At 41.0% G+C, this 19,744-nt stretch overlaps 1 protein-coding gene across 1 annotated transcript in view; it reads left to right on the forward strand.

Moving 5' to 3' along the window:
• LOC117057992 (band 4.1-like protein 4B) overlaps nt 1-19,744 on the forward strand; it is a 72,051-nt gene that overhangs the window by 35,254 nt on the left and 17,053 nt on the right. The window contains exons 6-9 of the mRNA XM_033168830.1: nt 69-173; nt 5,805-5,925; nt 7,148-7,225; nt 7,995-8,048. Coding sequence (XP_033024721.1) covers nt 69-173; nt 5,805-5,925; nt 7,148-7,225; nt 7,995-8,048 — 358 coding nt within the window. The remainder of the gene's footprint in view (nt 1-68; nt 174-5,804; nt 5,926-7,147; nt 7,226-7,994; nt 8,049-19,744) is intronic.

Below are 19,744 nucleotides of genomic sequence, written 5' to 3' on the forward strand. Positions count from 1 at the left end.
ATATCTTCTCCCAGAAGTCCTAACTTTGTCTTTTCTTATTTTTTTTTATTTCTTTCTTCTTCATTTAGAAATCTAGCCCCTTCATGGCCAGAGACAACACAGACAAGCAGTGTACCTGAGAAGCAGGAAGTTAAAGCACCGCGGGTGAGGAAACTGATGAGGCAGTACAGCTTGTGAGTATAATTCCAATTACGGCTGCTGTACACTGTTTCAGATGTGTTTTCCCTATGGGTCCATTTCAGGAGTTGCCAACCTTTTGGTTCAGTAGGCACATTTTGAATGCTGTGGGTGCTGGTCACAAAATGGCAGCCTCGGGATGTGGCTGAATACAAAATTTAGAGTCTCGTCAGTGCTGCCTCCCCTGCCCCCTAGACAACTTCAGGCTTGCCATGCGAAGTCAGCAATGTCCTGCTGGTCCTGATTATGGAGATCACACAATATTGATCACACACACAATGATGCTGCTGCAGTGACCCATGGGAAGTCATTTTGGGGTCAGAGCGAGTGTGGAGAGCTGTCCCTCATCTCTCTACCACTCCTCTTTCTCTTTCTATCTCCTTTCACAGAGACATGCCTCCACACCTCTACCATCCTTCTCCCAATCCATCCACCCTGAGTCCAACAGGTTAACCCCCCCCCCCGCCCAAATCAGGCCTTTCCCTCAGAAACAGAGCCAGCCTGCCCGTGACGGGGGTGAAGCATCTGCCTCAAGTAGTGGAAGTGCAGGAGGTGGCACTCTGCTCACCCCCACCACTTCTGAAGCGGAAAAGGAGGTGTCCCAGCAGGTGGCATAACTAACCCGTTCTCCACAGATGAAGAAGCCAAGCGGCAATGCCTTGAGGAAGTGCTCCAGCTTCCACTGAGTTTGGCAAGAGCCAGGGCCACCCCCAGCCCCTCCTACTTCTGCCATCGCCATGCCCTGGCTTTTGCCAAACTCGCAGTCCTCAAAGCATTGCAGGGGGTTGAACTACCAGATGGTCCTCAGGATCCCTTCCACCTCCATAAGTCTATGATTCTGTGATAGTGGAAATGGTAGTGGGGGGAGGGAAGGAGGCGGCAATTCCTGTTTTGCCTCAGGTGACAGGCCAACCTGGCTCATGAAACACCTAGTAGTGGGGGGCATTTGGATGCTGCTTTGGCATTGGGGAGAATTGATCAAAGAGGGAGGAGAAAAGTGAGACCGTGAAGGTAGCTGTGAGGAAAACAAAGAGAAAGAGGAAGAGGAATTAAAAAGTGGTTAAAATTAGAGGAGTCTTTTTGCACTGAGGTTGTTTCACAATCACATGGAAAAAGACAAGTGGTCCAATTTAAAAGAGAGTGCTGACTTAAAAGAGTGGAACAGTGAAGCCAGCATTCAAATCCCTGCTCCGCTCTGAAGCATACGGAATGACCTTGGGTCAAGCCCTTATTTCCACCTCTTCTGCACCTCAGCATTGTTATGAAGATGGGGGGGGGGCCTCTCATACAAGCTTCCTTGGGGACTTTCCATGGGAAGTAATAAAGGTGGAATCAAAATCTACTAATAAAGTAATCAGAAACAGTTCAGTGTGTGACTTTTCACATTTGTTTTTGGCCCTTTCAGCAGAAGTGACAGAAGCAGGCTGAACGCAGGAAATGAAAGATCTTGGCAAACTTTACCAAGTCACAAATAGATAAGGTGAACAAAACAAATCAGGACAGGCTTCTAGCGGAAAGGAAGTGCACAACTGCAGCTCACACACACGCTGGATTATGTTCGCCCCCATTATATACAAGAACATGCAGTCTGGATGAATTTTCTGTGGATCTTCCTAGTTGCTAAGCAGCGCCCCCCCCCCAAAAAAAGTTCTGTATGCAGCCAAGGTTTTCTGAATGCAACCAGAACTGTTGAATTAGCTTTGCAACCTGAGTAACCCCTCATATTATACCTACTAACTGCTTCAGAAACCCTAAATTCAAACGAACTCTTAGCTTGCACTTTTGGCAAGTGATGCCCTGCCATTGCCACCTGCTTATTATTATTATTATTATTATTATTATTATTATTATTATTATTATTATTCCTGATTACTACTGTCCTTTGAGCATGCCCAGTAGAGAGAATAAATCAGAGCCTGTGTGCACAGCAAGCCAGGCAGCAAACGGTGTACCTGCTGACTTACTAGCTTCTTTCCTTAAGCAAAGCATCTTAATAATTCAATCAGCATAGTTTTCCCACTGTGAAAAATAATACTATTTATGGGGATTTTTTTTTTTACTGGGGTCTAGGAGCAAGACGAGAGAATGTAGAGAGCTGAGAATCCTTGAATAAATTGAGTGCTGTGAATGGTGATTAAATAGACTAAGTTTCATTGTGAATATTCCACTGAAATTAATGAACAGCTGTGCACAAATGGCCTCTCAACATTCACTGCTCTGTTTGTGCGCAGAAAAAATGGGAGGGAACATTTCAGCCACATTCTCCAACAGTTTCTCCCAGTGGGGCTCACCATGAGCAGCAATCATGGTACAGCTTCATCCCACCCCAAGGTTGTTTTGTTTTGTTTTGTTTTTATTTTTTGGTGGAACTGTCTATTTTGACGGCTGGACAACCTGGCCTCCATTTTGCATCCTCCATAATACCTCAGACTAGGTCAGATCTAAGTTTATAACTTAAAATGTGTTATTAAAATGTGACACCAGAGGGCACTGCAGAGCAGCAAGCCACCAGCAAAGGGAAGGTAAAGGTAAAGGGACCCCTGACCATTAGGTCCAGTCGCGGACGACTGGGGTTGTGGCGCTCATCTCGCGTTACTGGCCGAGGGAGCCGGCGTACAGCTTCCGGGTCATGTGGCCAGCATCACTAGCCCCTTCTGGTGAACCAGAGCAGCACACGGAAACGCCATTTACCTTCCCACCGGAGTGGTACCTATTTATCTACTTGCACTTTGACGTGCTTTCGAACTGCTAGGTGGGCAGGAGCAGGGACTGAGCAATGGGAGCTCACCCCGTGGCAGGGATTCGAACCGCCGACCTTCTGATCGGCAAGCCCTTGTGCCACTCGCACAAAGGGAAACTACCATTAAATGTTACAGAATGTTATGTTTAATAATGTTTATAAGTTCAGTGTAGCTCCATACTACTAGTGTTATGCCAGGACACTGCGAGGCAGAGAGAGAGAATGGTGGAGAATATTTGGAGATGTTTTTTGGCTTTTTAGTATTGGGGAAGGAGGGAGAAAAAGAAACATCTCAGAAAATACGTCTTCTGAGGAATTTTGACTTAGCTCTAAAAATTAGGGTATTTATTGGTGGCGCTGTGGGTTAAACCACAGAGCCTAGGGCTTGCTGATCAGAAGGTCAGCGGTTCAAATCCCTGCCATGGGGTGAGCTCCCGTTTCTCGGTCCCTGCTCCTGCCCACCTAGTAGTTCAAAAGCACGCCAAAGGGCAAATAGATAAATAGGTACCACTCCAGCGGGAAAGTAAACGGCATTTCCGTGCACTGCTCTGGTTCGCCAGAAGCGGCTTTGTCATGACCTGGAAGCTGTCTGCAGACAAACTCCGGCTCCCTTGGCCTATAGAGCAAGTTGAGCGCCACAACCCCAGAGTTGGACACGACTGGACCTGATGGTCAGGGGTCCCTTTACCTTAAGAATACATGCATTACATTCAGAGCAACACAATTCATTTTAGCAGCCACAGAAACACATTCAACATTTTTGGTTTTAGTTAAGGGTATGTTTGTGGTACATCAAAATATTTTTCTTCTGCTGTTGCTTGAATGTAACAATAACATAAGCTAGTTATATTCACGCAATGTGTTTATTGGTTTAAAGTTATGTCTCCACTTACACACACTTCGGTATGTACTGTTTTATTTTGATTAAGGCTTGACATGGAGCATTTGAATGTTTGTAATGCATTGAAATTCTATTATGGTTTGTTGCTTAAAAAAATATAACAAAATGAAAAATGGAAGGAAGTAATATTGTTTGCCTTAATATGTTATTAAGAATCCAGAAAACTGCAACTAGTTTCCAGACTGATGATGGCTTCAGGGGCGCCAGCTTGAATAAAAAAAAAATTGGGGGGGAGGCAGGTGCGCCCCACCCCACATAATCAATCACATGCCCACCATTTGAATGGCAATGCCCATCAAATTTGGGGCCCCAGCCCCCTCAAATATTTTATTGGGAGATGAAGATCCCCTCGGCCTCTAGGAATTGGCTCCTATGGTTGGCTTTGTTTTAAACTGCAATGAAAACGATTCTGGAATTGCCATTCACTTTGCTTGTGCTCATCACAACTATTTTCACTAGCCATTTGTTATAATCACTTTTCTCTCATGAGTATGAAAAGGAACATATTGCAATATAAGGCTGATACAAGTAGCAGAATGCAGGTTTAAGAGTTAACATACAAGTTTGTGAAGCTTCATTCACACCTATTGAACACGACAGAGTGTTTCTCTATACAAGAAACAGTGACCATGCCCTCATATTTTTATTTTTATTTTAAATTACCTTTAAATATTTAAAATGCAGGTGATCCTCTTTTAAAGGAAGTTAATTGGGCAAATGTCTGGTGCTCCAGCTTGCAGCCAGAATGCATGAAACTAAATTTCTGCTCCAACCTGCAGTTGTGATTTTCAAGTGACTGAGAATATTTACTCAATTGGCAAGCCACATGAGAAAATTCCACTTCCATACAAATGAGTACAAGGAAACAAATTTACCTAGCAAGAGTGGGGAGAAAGCCAAATTATTCCTGCTGCGTATGAAGGGGAAAGTTTAAAAGAATGTCAACAGCCGTGGTGCAAAATAAAGATTAACAAGGTCAAGGAACTAAAACCTGTCCATTTGCATTAATATAGCATCTAATTAACACAGAAAATAGTCTTTTTATTTTATAATAAGCTATGAAAGAGGGTGTTGTAACGGGTTATTGTGTGCTCCGAGGAGGGGTAAGGTAAGGAAGGCAGCCAGGAGCTGCACTTGGCCCTGAAAGAAAGCAGCAGCCAGCGCTTCCCCAGCCTCTTGAGTGTGAATCACAAAATACTCCCACTGGCAGCAGCTCTTGGTGCCCCTGAAACCTGGTTTTTATTGGAGACTGAGACTCATCAGACACAGCTAGGAGTGGCTTTGTATGTGGCAGGATTAATGTATTCAAGGGGTGTGTGTGTGTGTATGAAAGAGAGAGAGGGAGAGAGGGTTAGTGGGAGAGAGGGAGCTTATCTAGGCAAGGTAGGGTGGAGTGGGAAGGGTTTCCCCCAACCAATTGAAGTGATTTTATAGCTGTACAATTAATGCATTTGGTAAGAGTCAGAAAGGAAGCACATCCACTTTTTGTCACCCATAAATACATACAGTTATCTGCAGATATGTTAATGGTAAGTGGAGCTTTAAATACAAAAAAAATCCAAGCAATATGGAAGCTTTACTGTTTTATATTGTCATTTGATATAATCTCTTGAACAAAATGCTTTTTCAAAGGTTTTGTGGTTTGTAGGTGCTTTCTAATGCAGCTGTCGGAGCACCCTCAGCATCCACCCTCCCCATATGTACAGCTCATGTATGTGCATTAGGAGATTCCTGCACCAGCAACTAGTGTGTGTGTGTGTGTGTGTGTGTGTGTGTGTGTGAGAGAGAGAGAGAGAGAGAGAGAGAGAGAGAGAGAGAGAGAGAGACTTTTCAGGAAAACACAAATCAAAATATAGCAGAAGTGAAGAGACAAGCAGAAACAAGTGGTAGACATTTTGAAAATGCTTTCTAGGTTATCCTCCCCATGAAAATGAGTACTTAAAAATATTGTAGTGAGCAAAGTTTCTTGTACTTTTAACAACCCAGTGATGAAGACGACCTTCCTCCGGCGCTTGCAGCAGCAGTAGGGGCATCGCCATCCCTCTCATCAGCATCTCCTGTGTCACAGAGAACAAACTCGGAGGGACATTTTTCATCATGTGCAAAGGTACATACAGATAACTGGATGGGCGAGTGTGGGCTCAGGAGCAGGTAAGGGTGCAACTCATAAATTCATGGTTACCTCCGATAAGCATATTTGGTACACATTCCTGGCTGTTATTGAAAATCTCCCCTCTCCTAATCCAAGCATGAAATGCCAAGGAGTCCCTGCAAGTTCAACTTGACTAGCTAAGAGTCTCACAAGCCTGATCAGGAGAGCTTTTAAACTAGATTTTGAGAGGGAGAGAAACAACATTACAGACAACAAATACCTGGTACTGGGGACAGTAGCTTCATTGATGCACAGGAAATTGAGGTGGTGCTCCAAAAATGTGCTAAAGGAAAGAAACTACAAGAAGGAAGCAGCTGGAGGGAACAACTCATGGTTTCAGTTGTCTCTACACAAATGCACAGAGTATGGGAAACAAGCAAGATGAATTGGCGCTTTTAATTCAGGGTGGCAAATATGACCTGATAGGCATTAGTGAACCTTGGTGGGATGACCTCTTAGCCTTTATACTGACTGCTGCTCATACGGAGATAGCCAGATGTTGGAAAACCAGTGTTGGTATAACAAGAGTACGGTCAATAGCATTGGCTGAGAAACAAACATGCCAAGTGAGAGCACCAAAGGGCAAACAATCCATATTCCTTTTATAACATATGGCAAATGTCTATTGAATACATAAATTCTTCAGGCAGTGGCAGGAATCCACCCAGCACTCATGGGAAAATGTGGCATGATCTCTTAGAGTAATCAAATGAAACTTTTAACACATGGCATGACAGAAGTCTGTAATTTCCTCAGGACAAGTAATTTGTTGTATACTGTTGTAACAATTGTTTTCTCGAAATTTATCTTCTGTACCATGAAAATAAATATTTTAAAACAGTATTTAAAAAATAAGTTATCCCACAACACATGCAAGAGCAGGAGAAGCACTGAAATCTTTGGACCCCACAGCCCCATTGTATTGCATGGGTCATGCATAAGGAGGACTGTGGTGGCCGAGCTAGCCTTCATTTTGCGTCTGAATTGGGAGGCCAGAGAAGAGTTGAGAAATGCACTGCCTCTCTTACAGTTACTGTTGTGGTTCTGACACTGCTAGTGAATATAGAATTTAGATTTCCTGCAGTTCATCTTCTCAAATGATTTTAAAAAAACAACAACAACAACAAAAAAACAATTCAGCTCCATTAATACTTCCTGAATTTTTTCTGTGCTTCAGAGCCCTACAGATACTGGAGGTACATTTGCCTTGGCGCCTGGAGATCTGCTCATGGATTTCACTGAAGCCACACCTATGGTAAATTATTTCATTTTGCAGCCCTGGAAGTTAAGTCTCAGAGAATTTCTTAAATCTGCACGGGGAAAAGCTGCAATGCTTATGTTGTAATAATTCAGAACACAATACCATGATCTTAGTTCTGTTGTGATTCTGGCTTTCATAAAGGGTAGACTAAACCTGTATAGATTCCTGACCTATTTATTTGAAACCAGCTTAAGAAACTGCTAACAAATGCTCGTATAGTGTCAAGCCAGGAGGAAATTGTATCGTTCTAGTGATCTGATATGATTTTTGAATGCATTTACTTCTTGGGTTGTTTTTTTTGTAACAGGACACTATGGTTGTTCTGAATTTTAAGGTTTGGACTTGCCTTTGCCCCAAGCACTCCAGTCACCAATGGCAGATTCTCTCCTGGAGAAAATAGCTTCTGGGGAGGGGGGGGGGCTTTCACTGAAACCACTGCACAGGGAAAAATAATTTTGTGAACAGCATTCATGATTTTGCTCACACACATGCACACCCTGAAGGCAATTGCTTTTTGCTTTATTTTTTAAAGTAAGAAGGAGTCACACATTTAATTTGTACACATATATATTGTCTTATTTTAGGCCTGTGGTAGAATCTTGGGCTATTAAGAATGTTGCCGAGAGTGAGTGCTCATAGAACAAATGTCATAAACTACAACTTTTGACCATGTCTTCATCCTTGCAGCCTCCATCTCCATGTTCACAACCAGACCAAGTAGTAATTGCCACATTGTTAATGTCTGCTTTTTTTTTAAACTTAGAATCATTTCCTCTGTGGGATACCATCAGGCTGTGCATTGCACTACGCAATTCTGGTATGTCTGTGTTTGCAAGCAGCTCTTTTGGAATGCCTATTAATTTCATGGACCGGTGTTCCTTGTTCCAAAATACTGCAAGTTTCATTTTTGAGAGTTAGTGACTTTGACTTTGTGAGCAAACGATAAAAGGAGCTGTGTATATTCCACTCAACATTTGACTGACCCTTTCTCCCCTGCCCATAGTTTGTTCCATCCACGCTTACTCTAATGATGCAAGCAAAGCAATGCAGACAAATGGACAGACTAAAAATAAGGGGATATGGCATGGCATTTGCAAGGCTGTGGATGATGGAAATTGGGGTAAGAGGAGGCAGCATGAGTAGGCGCTTGGAGGAGTTGGTGTGCGGGGCAGGGAGAGCCCTGATGATTGAAACTCCACTTAACCACCACCCTCTCTTGTTTTTCTTTAAAGTCTTCACCAGATAACCGCCATTTTGTTTTAATTTCTCTCTACATTCAAGAGGTTTGTAATATAAATCACAGGCAGTATACAGTATACCTAATTTCACAAGAACCAAGGTTATCCAGCAGTAAGTGTGCTTGAGTTTAAGCCTAAAGGGCCCAACACTCGCCAATTTTCTCTTAATTTCCCCATTGTGTGCAGACCAGACTATAGGGCCCAAACCAGGAGGAGCCTCCTTGGCTACACGGGTGCTGGGAAACAATGCTGTTGTTGTGAGAGGAGTAACCATGCATCCCATGCTGATCCATGAAACAGACCACCAATGCTAGAAGGAAGGAAGGAAGGAAGGAAGGAAGGAAGGAAGGAAGGAAGGAAGGAAGGAATTGGCAGCTGGTGCAGCTGTTTTAAAATAAGGATGATACAAGTTCTAAATCAAATCCCAGCCAGTAATCTGGCTGCTGCATTTTGGATCATTTGAAATTTATGAATTGCCTTCAAGGGCAGTCTCATGTAGAGTGCATTGCAACAGACCGGAGGTGACTGCAGTATGGCTTACAGTGGCCAATTCATCTCGGAGAAGGGCTCTAGCTGGCAAACCTGGTGTAGCTCCCACACTTGAGAACAAGGACACGTAATGCCTCTGTCTTTCCAAGTTTCATTTTCACTTTATTAGTGCACATCCAGCCAGCCCATCACCATCTCCAAGCATTCTAGTACCTGAACCTTTCACCTGATTCTGATGGGATAGAGAGAGAGAGCTGAATGCCATTCATATATTGGTGGCACCTCATTCCTGATCTCCTGATGACAACTCATAGCAGTTTCAGATAGATGTTAAAGAGCCTAGAGGACAAGACAGAATGCTGTTCAGTGGCCCACCAATACTACTTTCGTGGAAATGGCACTGGAATTATGAGGAGAACCACTGAAGTACAGTGCTCCTAACCCCCACCTCTCTGAGTTGCTCCTGAAATCTACATTGGTTAACAGACTGAGAACTACCAAGCAGTCAAGAAGAATGATCAGGGGTTCAGTCCCTCCCTTGTCTCTCCCAACAAATGTCATCAGCCAGGTCAACCAAGACAGTTTTCATGTCATAACCAGGCCTGAAGCCATACTAAAATGGATCCAAATAACTAGTATTTTCCAAGCATGCCTTTCAAGCACCTTGTCCCAAAAGGGGACACTTGCCACTGGGTGATAATTGTTTAATGCTTCTGAGTTCAGGGAGGTGTCCTGAAGGAAGTAACTCCAAAAAGTAACTCCACTTAAGTTTCACCCCCACATAAACACACACATTTTCTCCACAACAGCTTTAAAAATGGTTGGTTTGTTGTTGTTTTTTAAAAATCATTATCTCCCTTTGTCTGTCTTGATCATACAGTATATATAATAAACACAAAATACCTCAGTAATGCAAGCAAGGGAGTGCAAATAACACCAGTGCCACAGCTGAACTGCAAGCCCTGCCTTTTCAAAGCCCCAGACTTCAAAATACAATTGCATCGTACAAATTGCATTCATGCTAATTTTACAGACTCTTACAGAAGAGCTAGGACAAATCTAACTCCAACTTTAGAGTTGGTCCTTTTTTTTTAGAGCCAAATACATTTTTATCAGTTTTCCAACATTAATCCAATAATAACCCAATTGTAACAATACCGATTAATATCCAATTAATACAATTATTCAAATGCCAAATGATACACTTTGATGGATTCCTGATCTTTTATTTCTACGTTCCAAAATCTTATTAATTTCAGTTGCATTCCAGTTACAATGAAAATCCCTTATACAACAGCTACAATCTTAATTATTTCTATTCATGATGTAACATTATTTCACTTTGTAAAACTTCAAGTTTACAAATACAGATAGGTAGCAGTGTTGGTCTGCCATAGTCAAAACAAAATAAAAAATAAAAAAATTCCTTCCAGTAGCACCTTAGAGACCAACTAAGTTTGTTCTTGGTATGAGCTTTCGTGTATCCGAAGAAGTGTCCATGCACACGAAAGCTCATACCAAGAACAAACTTAGTTGGTCTCTAAGGTGCTACTGGAAGGAATTTTTTTATTTTTTATTTTGTTTCAAGTTTACAAAGTTCAACTCTAGCTATTACCTTTGTTCTTTCCTGCGTGTGAAGATTGTTGTGTCCATGATGTTTCTTTCTGACCATATAGGGTGATATATCTTGCAGTTGCTGTCACTTAGCATGTTGTCCCAAGCTTGCCCAAAAGTTTCTGCATCACTTCGTCCCATGATTTGATACGGTATTTCAACACAGACAACTGCCTGCTAGAGCCCATTTTTGTCATCCCCCCCCCCAGCCTAGGAAGAGTGGTCTGTTTTCAAATGGAGCTGCAGATAATTTAATTAAAAAGCCTCCACATCATTATTTTTTCCTCTGCAGCCCACAGATTCCTTTCATCCTTACAGCTGTGATTTATCCTTCATGTTAAATTAAGTCCTCCCAGTCTTTCCCCCTTTACTTTGTAAATAGTGAAGGGGGGGGTGGAGGGGCGGGCTCTGTATTTCCAGCATAATCCATTCAAAAACTAGAGCTTCTCCCCTTCATTTCAAATCACACTCAGTCTCCATTGTTGTTTGTTAATTTCAATATTAATCCAACTTCTTCCAACTTCACTTCAGCATTCTGGAGAGGTTTGCCAAATCATCAATGTAGAGAAAAAAATGTAGAGAATAAACAAACCGTGAGTTTCCCTCTCCCCAACAGTCTCTGGCACTGAATGAAATCTTGCCTCAGTTCAAACCTTAAATCCATGCAGCTGATTGTCCCGCAATTTGTAGTCACATCTCTTCTAGCACGCGCCTTTACTTTAATTGCCAGTTAGAATCCAATTAATATGATAACCTCTGCTTCCAGGAACAGGGGTGGGGGTTGCAGCAGACAGAGTTCTCCTGCACCCAGTACTTTGCCTGCTCTCGCATTCCACGGGGAAGCAAGGGCCAGACCACAGGGCAAACTGCAGGTGAAAGCCTCTTCCTACCACAAACTGAGAGGAATTCAGAGAATGATTTTACCCCTTCATTCTCTTAATCTCCATCTGTGTTTGCCTGCGATGTCGAGGGAGTCATCCATTCCTGGTGCAGAACAGAAACAGAAGTCAGAGTTGGTCCATTTTATCATACACTGCTCTTTTGCTAAGTCAGAAGCAGCCCTTCTATACATGGAGAAGGCTTTCAGACTAATAATAAATTTTTTTATTATTTATACCACACCTGTCTGGCTTGGTTTCCCCAGCCACTCTGGGCGGCTTACAGCATATCTAAAAACATAATAAAAACACCATGCGTTAAAAACCTCCCAATACAGGGCTGCCTTCAGGTGTCTTCTAAAAGTTGTGTAATTCTTCATCTCCTTGACATCTGATGCGAGGGTGTTCCACAGGGAGGGTGCCACTGCCAAGAAGGCCCTCTGCCTGGTTCCCCGAAACTTGACTTCTTGCAGTGAGGGAACTAGCTGAAGACCCTCAGAGGAGGACCTCAGTGTCCAGGCTGAATGATGGGGGTGGAGACACTCCTTCAGGTATACTGGGCCAAGGCTGTTTAATAAAGGGCATTTTAGATTCAATCCACTTCATTCATCAATTTACAGTCGTACCTCGGGTTATGTATGCTCCGGGTCGCGTACTTTTCGTCTTACAAACTCTTCTAACCTGGAAGTGCAACCCGACATGCACGCGATTTGCGCATGCGCAGAGTGTTTTTCGTGGTTTTTCAGTTTTTTTCAGTCCGAGCATGCGCAGACTGAATTGTTCAGGTTACGTCCTTTTCAGATTACATAATGTAACCCAGAACGGATTAAGTACGTAACTCGGGGTTCCACTTTATAGCGTACCCTTCCTCCCAAAGGAACCTGGGACAGCCTGTATGCATGTACAAAATGTACGAGTTAAATCCCCGTTACCACAACTTTTCCTAGAAAAGCTTGAGGAAATAGTTTGGGGAACAGAAACACTTGGATGCAGAAAGGGCCAATTGCTATCTCGCCATTTCTTCATGCTAAACCAGGGGTCAGCAAACTTTTTCAGCAGGGGGCCGGTCCACTGTCCCTCAGACCTTGTGGGGGGCCAGACTATATTTTTTTTTGGGGGGGAGAGCGAATTCCTATGCCCCACAAATAACCCAGAGGTGCATTTTAAATGAAAGAACACATTCTACTCATGTAAAGACACGCTGATTCCTGGACCGTCCGCGGGCCGCATTTAGAAGGCGATTGGGCCGGATCCAGCCCCCAGGCCTTAGTTTGCCTACCCATGGGCTAAACTGATCCCTCTGAAACTGCTTTTCCTTTTTTTTTAAAGTCAAAATCAAAAGGAAGCTTTTCTGTGCCCAGTGGTGCATAACATGTAGCTGGCTCCTGAGGCAAACATGTTTTGAAACAATTCCATCACACAGGTACACTCAGCAATGATTGATTACAGATCCCTGTTGAGAGTGTACTTGGCAACAAACATTTTTCTGCCATATGATCTGTGGGATTAAAGGTAAGGAAGGAGGTCAACCACTCTCAGGTTCCTCACTTCCCATAAATTTCATTAGAAAAAAGCAAGCAAGCAACCCTCCAGTGACGTCTGGTGGTGGAAGCGTCTTTGTATTGGTCCATCACTGTATAATTATATGGATGGATTGCTTTCTTGACCTTGCAAACAGTTTGTCTAATGCATTCCTTTGTTTCTCCGTCTCTTTCAGCAGACACCAGTTCTATCACCCATGCATAATAGGCAATTTGACCTTACCAGCCCTTTTCAATAAAAGCTTCCACTGTATCATAAAGGACCATACTGGAGGGAGCAAAATTATTGGAACATAGAGGCTCATTCTCACTCGCTTCATTTGTGTCACGGCATATTTCTTTATCTTTTCTATGGAGTTTCTGTGGAGTGCCTCTCACCGATGAAGCATCCTTTAAGATTGCAGCTTCTTAATTTAATTCTGTATGGGTAATAGCAAAATGCACATCAATGTCTCAGCATGTGGATTTTCTCCCATTGTAGATTTAAAGCTCTGGTTTCTAGTTTATAAAAGCTGCTTGTTGCTCTATATCTAATGGATATCTGTGGCATTGTATATGACATCGCATATTACATGGCAAACCCCCTCAGCTCCTTAAGAATCAGGACACAAAAAAATCCCTGGCTACAAACAGCACACACTGTACTAACTCATATAATGAGCATTTATATGAACATTTATTGTGGCCTTGTCTCTAGAAATGTAAGTGTGTGTCCCCTCCCCCCATGTGTGAAAATAGGAGCAGATAATGCTCCTTTCGAAAGTATGCAGTCATTTCTTCAGAGAACAGCACATTCCATTCTCTTGATAAACCAGTATGATGTGGTGAAAAGTATAATATGGAAGAATGAAAAAAAATGCATTTTATTTGTGAAATGATGGTAAGTCTAGCAAAATGAATCAATGCTGATTTGCATTCACTGACACTGCAAAAATTAAAGATAATTGTTCTGATCCAGCTAAGGCACTCCTTGTGTAAACAAGGTTATGGAAACATATTACTAGTTGGGTTGGAAGCCATGGATATAAAGATAATACAGATTCTGTGCAACTCTGACTACAGTGGCACCTCGGTTTATAAACAGTCCTGTTTACGAACTATTCAGTTTACAAACTCCGCAAAACTGGAAGTAGTGTTCTGGTTTGTGAACTTCACCTTGGACTACGAATGGAAGCCGAATGATGGAAGGGCACCGGTGGCGGGAGGCCTCATTAGGGAAAACATGCCTTGGTTTAAGAATGGGTTTGGTTTAAAAACAGACTTCAGGAACGGATTAAGTTCGTAAACCAAGGTACCACTGCATACATCCAAGAGAAGATACAGTCTGTCTGCACTGTATTGCTCTAAATGGGATATGGAGTCCAGTGTGCTTTTATATATGCATTCATGTGTGTGTTAAATACCTAATATCCAGCTCTGGTTTATATACAATATAGATGCAATCCTCTTTTCTCACCCATGGTAACCATGATTTCTCATTTCCTGATTGTAATTAGTTATAATTGTACTTAGCAGTCCACTGAATGACGATAGGCTTTCTTTCCAGAATGTGCATTTCTCAGACAAAATAGTTTGGTGATGCTAGCATGTTGCCTAGACTCTGAAATGACTCCTTGCAGTACCGCAACAGCTGCTGCATTACTGAGTCACCCAACAATGAAAAATATTAGTGGAAGTTAATTTCTTAGTGATAAAAAAGGCAGGAGAAATGCTGCTGAATTTCTGACTCCTAGTAAAATTTTCTAGGAGACAGATGTTTTGAATAAGACGCCAAAGTGCATTTTTGCTCCTACTGTGGTGGAGAAACAACACCTTTGCATCCAGTACAGCAGGCATGTCCAACAGGTAGATCGTGATCTACCGGTAGATCACTGGACGTCTGTGGTAGATCACCGGTAGATTAGTGGCTCCCCCCAAAGAAGCAAAAAAACTTTGGCTCCCCTAAAAAAAACCTCAACGTCTTTGCCCTGCACCCCTAAAATGACCTGAACCACCAAACAGGGCTTTCCTTCCTAAAAAAAGCTCAATGTTGCTTTCCTCCTCCCTAAAGAAGCTCAACAACTTTTACGTGAACCCCTAAAAAACAGGGCTTTCCTTCCAAAAAAAAGCTCAACAAAAAATCTCAATAAAAAGCTATTATTATATATGAATTCATAAACTCTAACTTGTCTTCATCACATTCATCTGCTCTGCTCTTTTTGCTTAATTTGTGATCTTTGACTTCTTTCTCGTAACCATGAGCAACACGCTTCATGTATTTGGTCATCTTGGAAGTGTTGACCACCAGCGTGGAAACCACTCACACAGGAAACCAAGGGTCACCACAGCCAACCACAGACGAACAACCACATCCCAAGCCAGCTCCGACCTCTCTCACCGCCAAACGAGCACAAGCAAACAACAGAGAACCTACATAAACAATGCTGACACCAAACCCTACTCATATCAAGTAAAAAAGAAACACAGTCGCCCCACCCCACCTACCTCCCCGTCCCACCCACTTCTTCCCCCCTTCCCCCCCTTTTCTTTTCTAATGTCTCACCAACACTGACTTGTAAAAACGTTATATGGAAAAACTTGAGAGAGACATTGTACTTCCTTTGAAAATCTTTAATTAAAATATTTAAAAAGGAAAAAAAGAAATAAAAGTTAGGATATAAATTAAATTCCTAAAGTTCTAATTTAATATACTATTATTATATATGAATTCGTAAACTCTATATTTTCATTAAATTCATCTGCTCTTCTCTTTTTCCTTAATTTGTCATCTTTGACTTCTTTCTCGTAACCGTGAGCAACACGCTTCATGTATTTGGTCATCTTGGAAGTGTTGACCACCAGCGTGTAGACCATCTTGTCCACGTTGTTGGTGTATTCCCCATTCACTTGGGTAGCAACTGGAAATGCAGGTGCCTGGACAGTTTTCCTACAGGGCTGAGAAAAATGGAAAAAACGGGGAGTAATACTTTGCATCAAAAGCAATGTACAAGTTAAATAGTGTTGCCATCTCTTTCACTGACCCTGCTGTTATGCCTTTTAAGAGGAATTTGATGTCTGAAATCCCAGTACTCCTGGTCTTAGATTGCTGTCCTGGATTTGACCCTGTGGCATAAAAAACAACACCTGCTCCTCCTTCCCTTTGGCTTTATGGTAGTATGCTCATTGGTCCTCTATCTGCTATTCTGTGAAAGCTGAGCTTATTAGATGGCAAGACCACTTGATTCTTTGAAATATAGGTAGGTATAAGTAGGTAAAAGTATACGTTAGGCACATATTTAGCCAGCTCACTGTAGTTAGAGTCCCAGGTGGTTCAGTTGTTCATAATTTAGTTTTTTGTGTACAAAGCACACATCACACTAGTTCTGTGAGTACTAAGGATCTCTAACAGAATTGTCAGCTCCAACTACAACTCCCAGGATTCTGTAGAGGAAATTGATGTTAAATAAAAGGAGTGCATTTATAGTGTGGCTGTGCTCACCTTGTCCTGACATGTGTTACTTAGAAAGTACTTCTGACTGGGAAGGAGGAGGGGATCAGCATTAAGACCCATGGTTTGTTTTTTTACATATATATATTCTATTAAATTAGAATCTGAGTTAAATTAAAGCTAGAGAGCCAGACCATGTTCTAATTGAGAATATCTTACCGTTGTGGGTTTCGCCAGTCTCAGTTTCTGTTCCAGTTTGATGGACAGGTAGTGGACAACTAAACCACTCACTATGAGGAATGCTACCTTACAACCTGCATACAGAACTTCTAGAGACTCTTTGGAGAGTCCCAAGCCAGTAAAACAATGGCATGCTTGAAACTTCAAATCACGAAAACAGTTAGATTCCTCTTCAGTCGCCAGTAGCTCCAGATCCTGTGGAGTCATTTCCCAACCAACTCTTGCCCAATCTGGTCGTTCACAAAAGCCAATAACATCTTGAAACAACAAGACTGTCCAAAGGAGAGAAACCTGACAAGAACCTTGAGAAAACATTCTGTGAAATTTTCAGCAAGAAATGTCTTCTGCTAATTGATGTTCCCTGTGTAGGAACCGTAGCAAATAACCGTAGCAAATACACGTTGTCTAAAAAAAGATTCAAATAAATCTTTCCATCCTGACCAAGCTTTCAGCCTGAGCACTGGAGAGATTTGAATGCAGGCAATATAATCAACCCATCAGCTGGGGGAGGGTTCAGTGATGTCATAAAGGGGGGATCCTGATCTTTGTATATGAAAGCTTCTATGATGTCATTATGATTGCAAGATTTTTCTCAGTAGCACTTTTCTCAGTGCAAGGTGTGGAGAGTTTTTTTTATTTTTATTTTAAAATAGCTTTATTTAATTTCAGACTTCTAAAATACAACCATATCAAATCAACCAATAGAAACAAACAAACAAACAAACAAACTCCCTAAGAAACATATAATCTATACATTATAATCCACAAAAAATAATATTTGAAGAAACAAAACACAGAAAAAAGCAACAATTATAAATAACAATTAAAAATTGACTTCCAATTGTCTGTGTATCGCTTCCCTTAATAATGAAACAAAACTTGCTATACCTTATACAATGATTGTAAAATATATAACTAAATAAATAGCTCACATTTTCATATAAATCTCCCCACATATATCTCAATCTAAGCAAATCACCAAATCCGTTCTTATACCTTCTTTTTCAGATAGTCTTCCACATATTTCCACTCAGCCTTAGATCTTTGTTTGGATATATTTCGAATTGCTGCCGTCATCTTAGCCAAATTCATGAATTCCACTAATTTAATCAACCATTCTTGAATTGTCGGAATTTTCTCCCCTTTCCAGTTTTGGGCTATAAGTAACCTGGCTGCTGCGCACGCATACAAAAGAATATTTTTCCTATCCTCTGGGATATTTTCAGGAGTTATACTTAATAAGAAGACCTCTGGTTTTTTCCCAAACGTACACTTAAGCATCTTCTTTAATCTTTCGTATATTTCACTCCAAAAACCAAAAATCTTTGAACATTTCCACCAGCAATGAAAATAACTGCTTATTTTTTCATGGCACTTCCAACAATCCTTCGATTGCGTCTTAGAAATTTTTGCTATTTTCTCTGGGGTTAAGTGCCATCTATAAACTAATTTCATCATATTCTCATTAATTCCAGTACAGGCTGTAAATCTCATATTAACTTTCCATAATTTATCCCATTGCGCTAAATCTTGGGCCCATTTTGTCATCACACATTTCACTTCCTCATCTTTTAATTCCCATTCTAATAGATATTTATAAATTTTCCCTAATGATTTATTGGAACTATCGACTAAAAGCTCTTGCAATTTAGATTTATTTTCCAAAAAACCTATCTCTTTATGCTTTTTAAATAAGCTCTGTATCTGGTAGTAATGTAGTCAGCTTGCACAATGTTGTTTAATTTGTTCATATGGTTTTAACACAAGTTGATCTTTTTCCTTCGTTATTAATTCCTGATATGTTAACCATTTTCCTTCCTCAGCCCGCCTATTTAAGGCAGTCATCTCTAGCGGTGATGCCCAGCTCCAGCAGCTCTTTATTTTCAAGCAGAATCCAATCTTTAAGCCAACAAAGGCACGCAGAGGCATAATATAATTTTAGGTCTGGGACACCCCAGCCTCCCCTTTCTTTAACATCCGTTAACAATCTATATTGAATTCTTGCCTTTTTTCCCATCCAAATAAAATTACTTAGATCCCTTCTCCACGATTCAAAAGTTTCTTTTTTCCCTACAATCGGTAGCATTTGAAACAAGAATAGGATCTTGGGCAAGACCAACATCTTTATCGCCGCTATTCTCCCCGAAAATGATAAATTTAATCCTTTCCATCGTTCTAGTTCCCCTTTGATTTCTTTCCAAATTTTTGAATAATTATTGTCGAATAAATTTATATTATTTGCAGTCACCACAATACCTAAATATTTTGTTTTGTTAACTATCTCCCATTCTGCAACTGATTCTAATTTAATTGATTCATTCTTTCTTATATTTTTGGTAATTATTTTTGTTTTTTTAACATTAACTTTAAATCCTGATAATTCCCCATAATTTTGTAATTTATCTTTCAAATTGATTATTGATCCCATTGGGTCTTCCAATATTACTATAATATCATCTGCAAAGGCTTTTGTTTTATAAATATTTTTCCCTAATGTTATTCCTTTAATATTCTTATCTTCCTTAATATCCTTCAATAAAAATTCTATTGCGAGTATAAATAATAAGGGGGATAATGGGCACCCCTGGCGCGTTCCTTTAGTTATTTCAAATCCCTCTGTTATTTCACCATTAATAATTAATTTAGCTGATTGTTTGTTATAAATTGCTTTTACTCCTTCCATAAAATTCCCCACTATACCTATTCTTTCTAATGCTTTTTTCATAAACCCCCATGCCAAATTATCAAAAGCTTTCTCTGCGTCAAGGAAAATAAAAGCTGCTTTCTTACTCGGGTTCCAATCTAAATATTCAATCAAATTCATTGGACCTGTTGGTCTGGTCCAATGATCCTATTCAATGCTCCTTTTAGTCTATTAGCTAAAATTTCGGCAAAAATTTTACAATCTGTATTGAGGAGGGAGATAGGTCTAAAATTCCCGACCTGCTCATTCCCTCCATCCCCTTTTGGAATTAAGATTATATATGCCTCTTGCCACGTCTTTGGGAACACTCCCTCCTCCATGATTTTATTCACCAATTTTTGATATACCCCCACCAACTCTTCACGAAATATTTTATAATGTT

The sequence above is a fragment of the Lacerta agilis genome, chromosome 14, assembly GCF_009819535.1.
Source record: "Lacerta agilis isolate rLacAgi1 chromosome 14, rLacAgi1.pri, whole genome shotgun sequence".
Taxonomy (NCBI): domain Eukaryota; kingdom Metazoa; phylum Chordata; class Lepidosauria; order Squamata; family Lacertidae; genus Lacerta; species Lacerta agilis.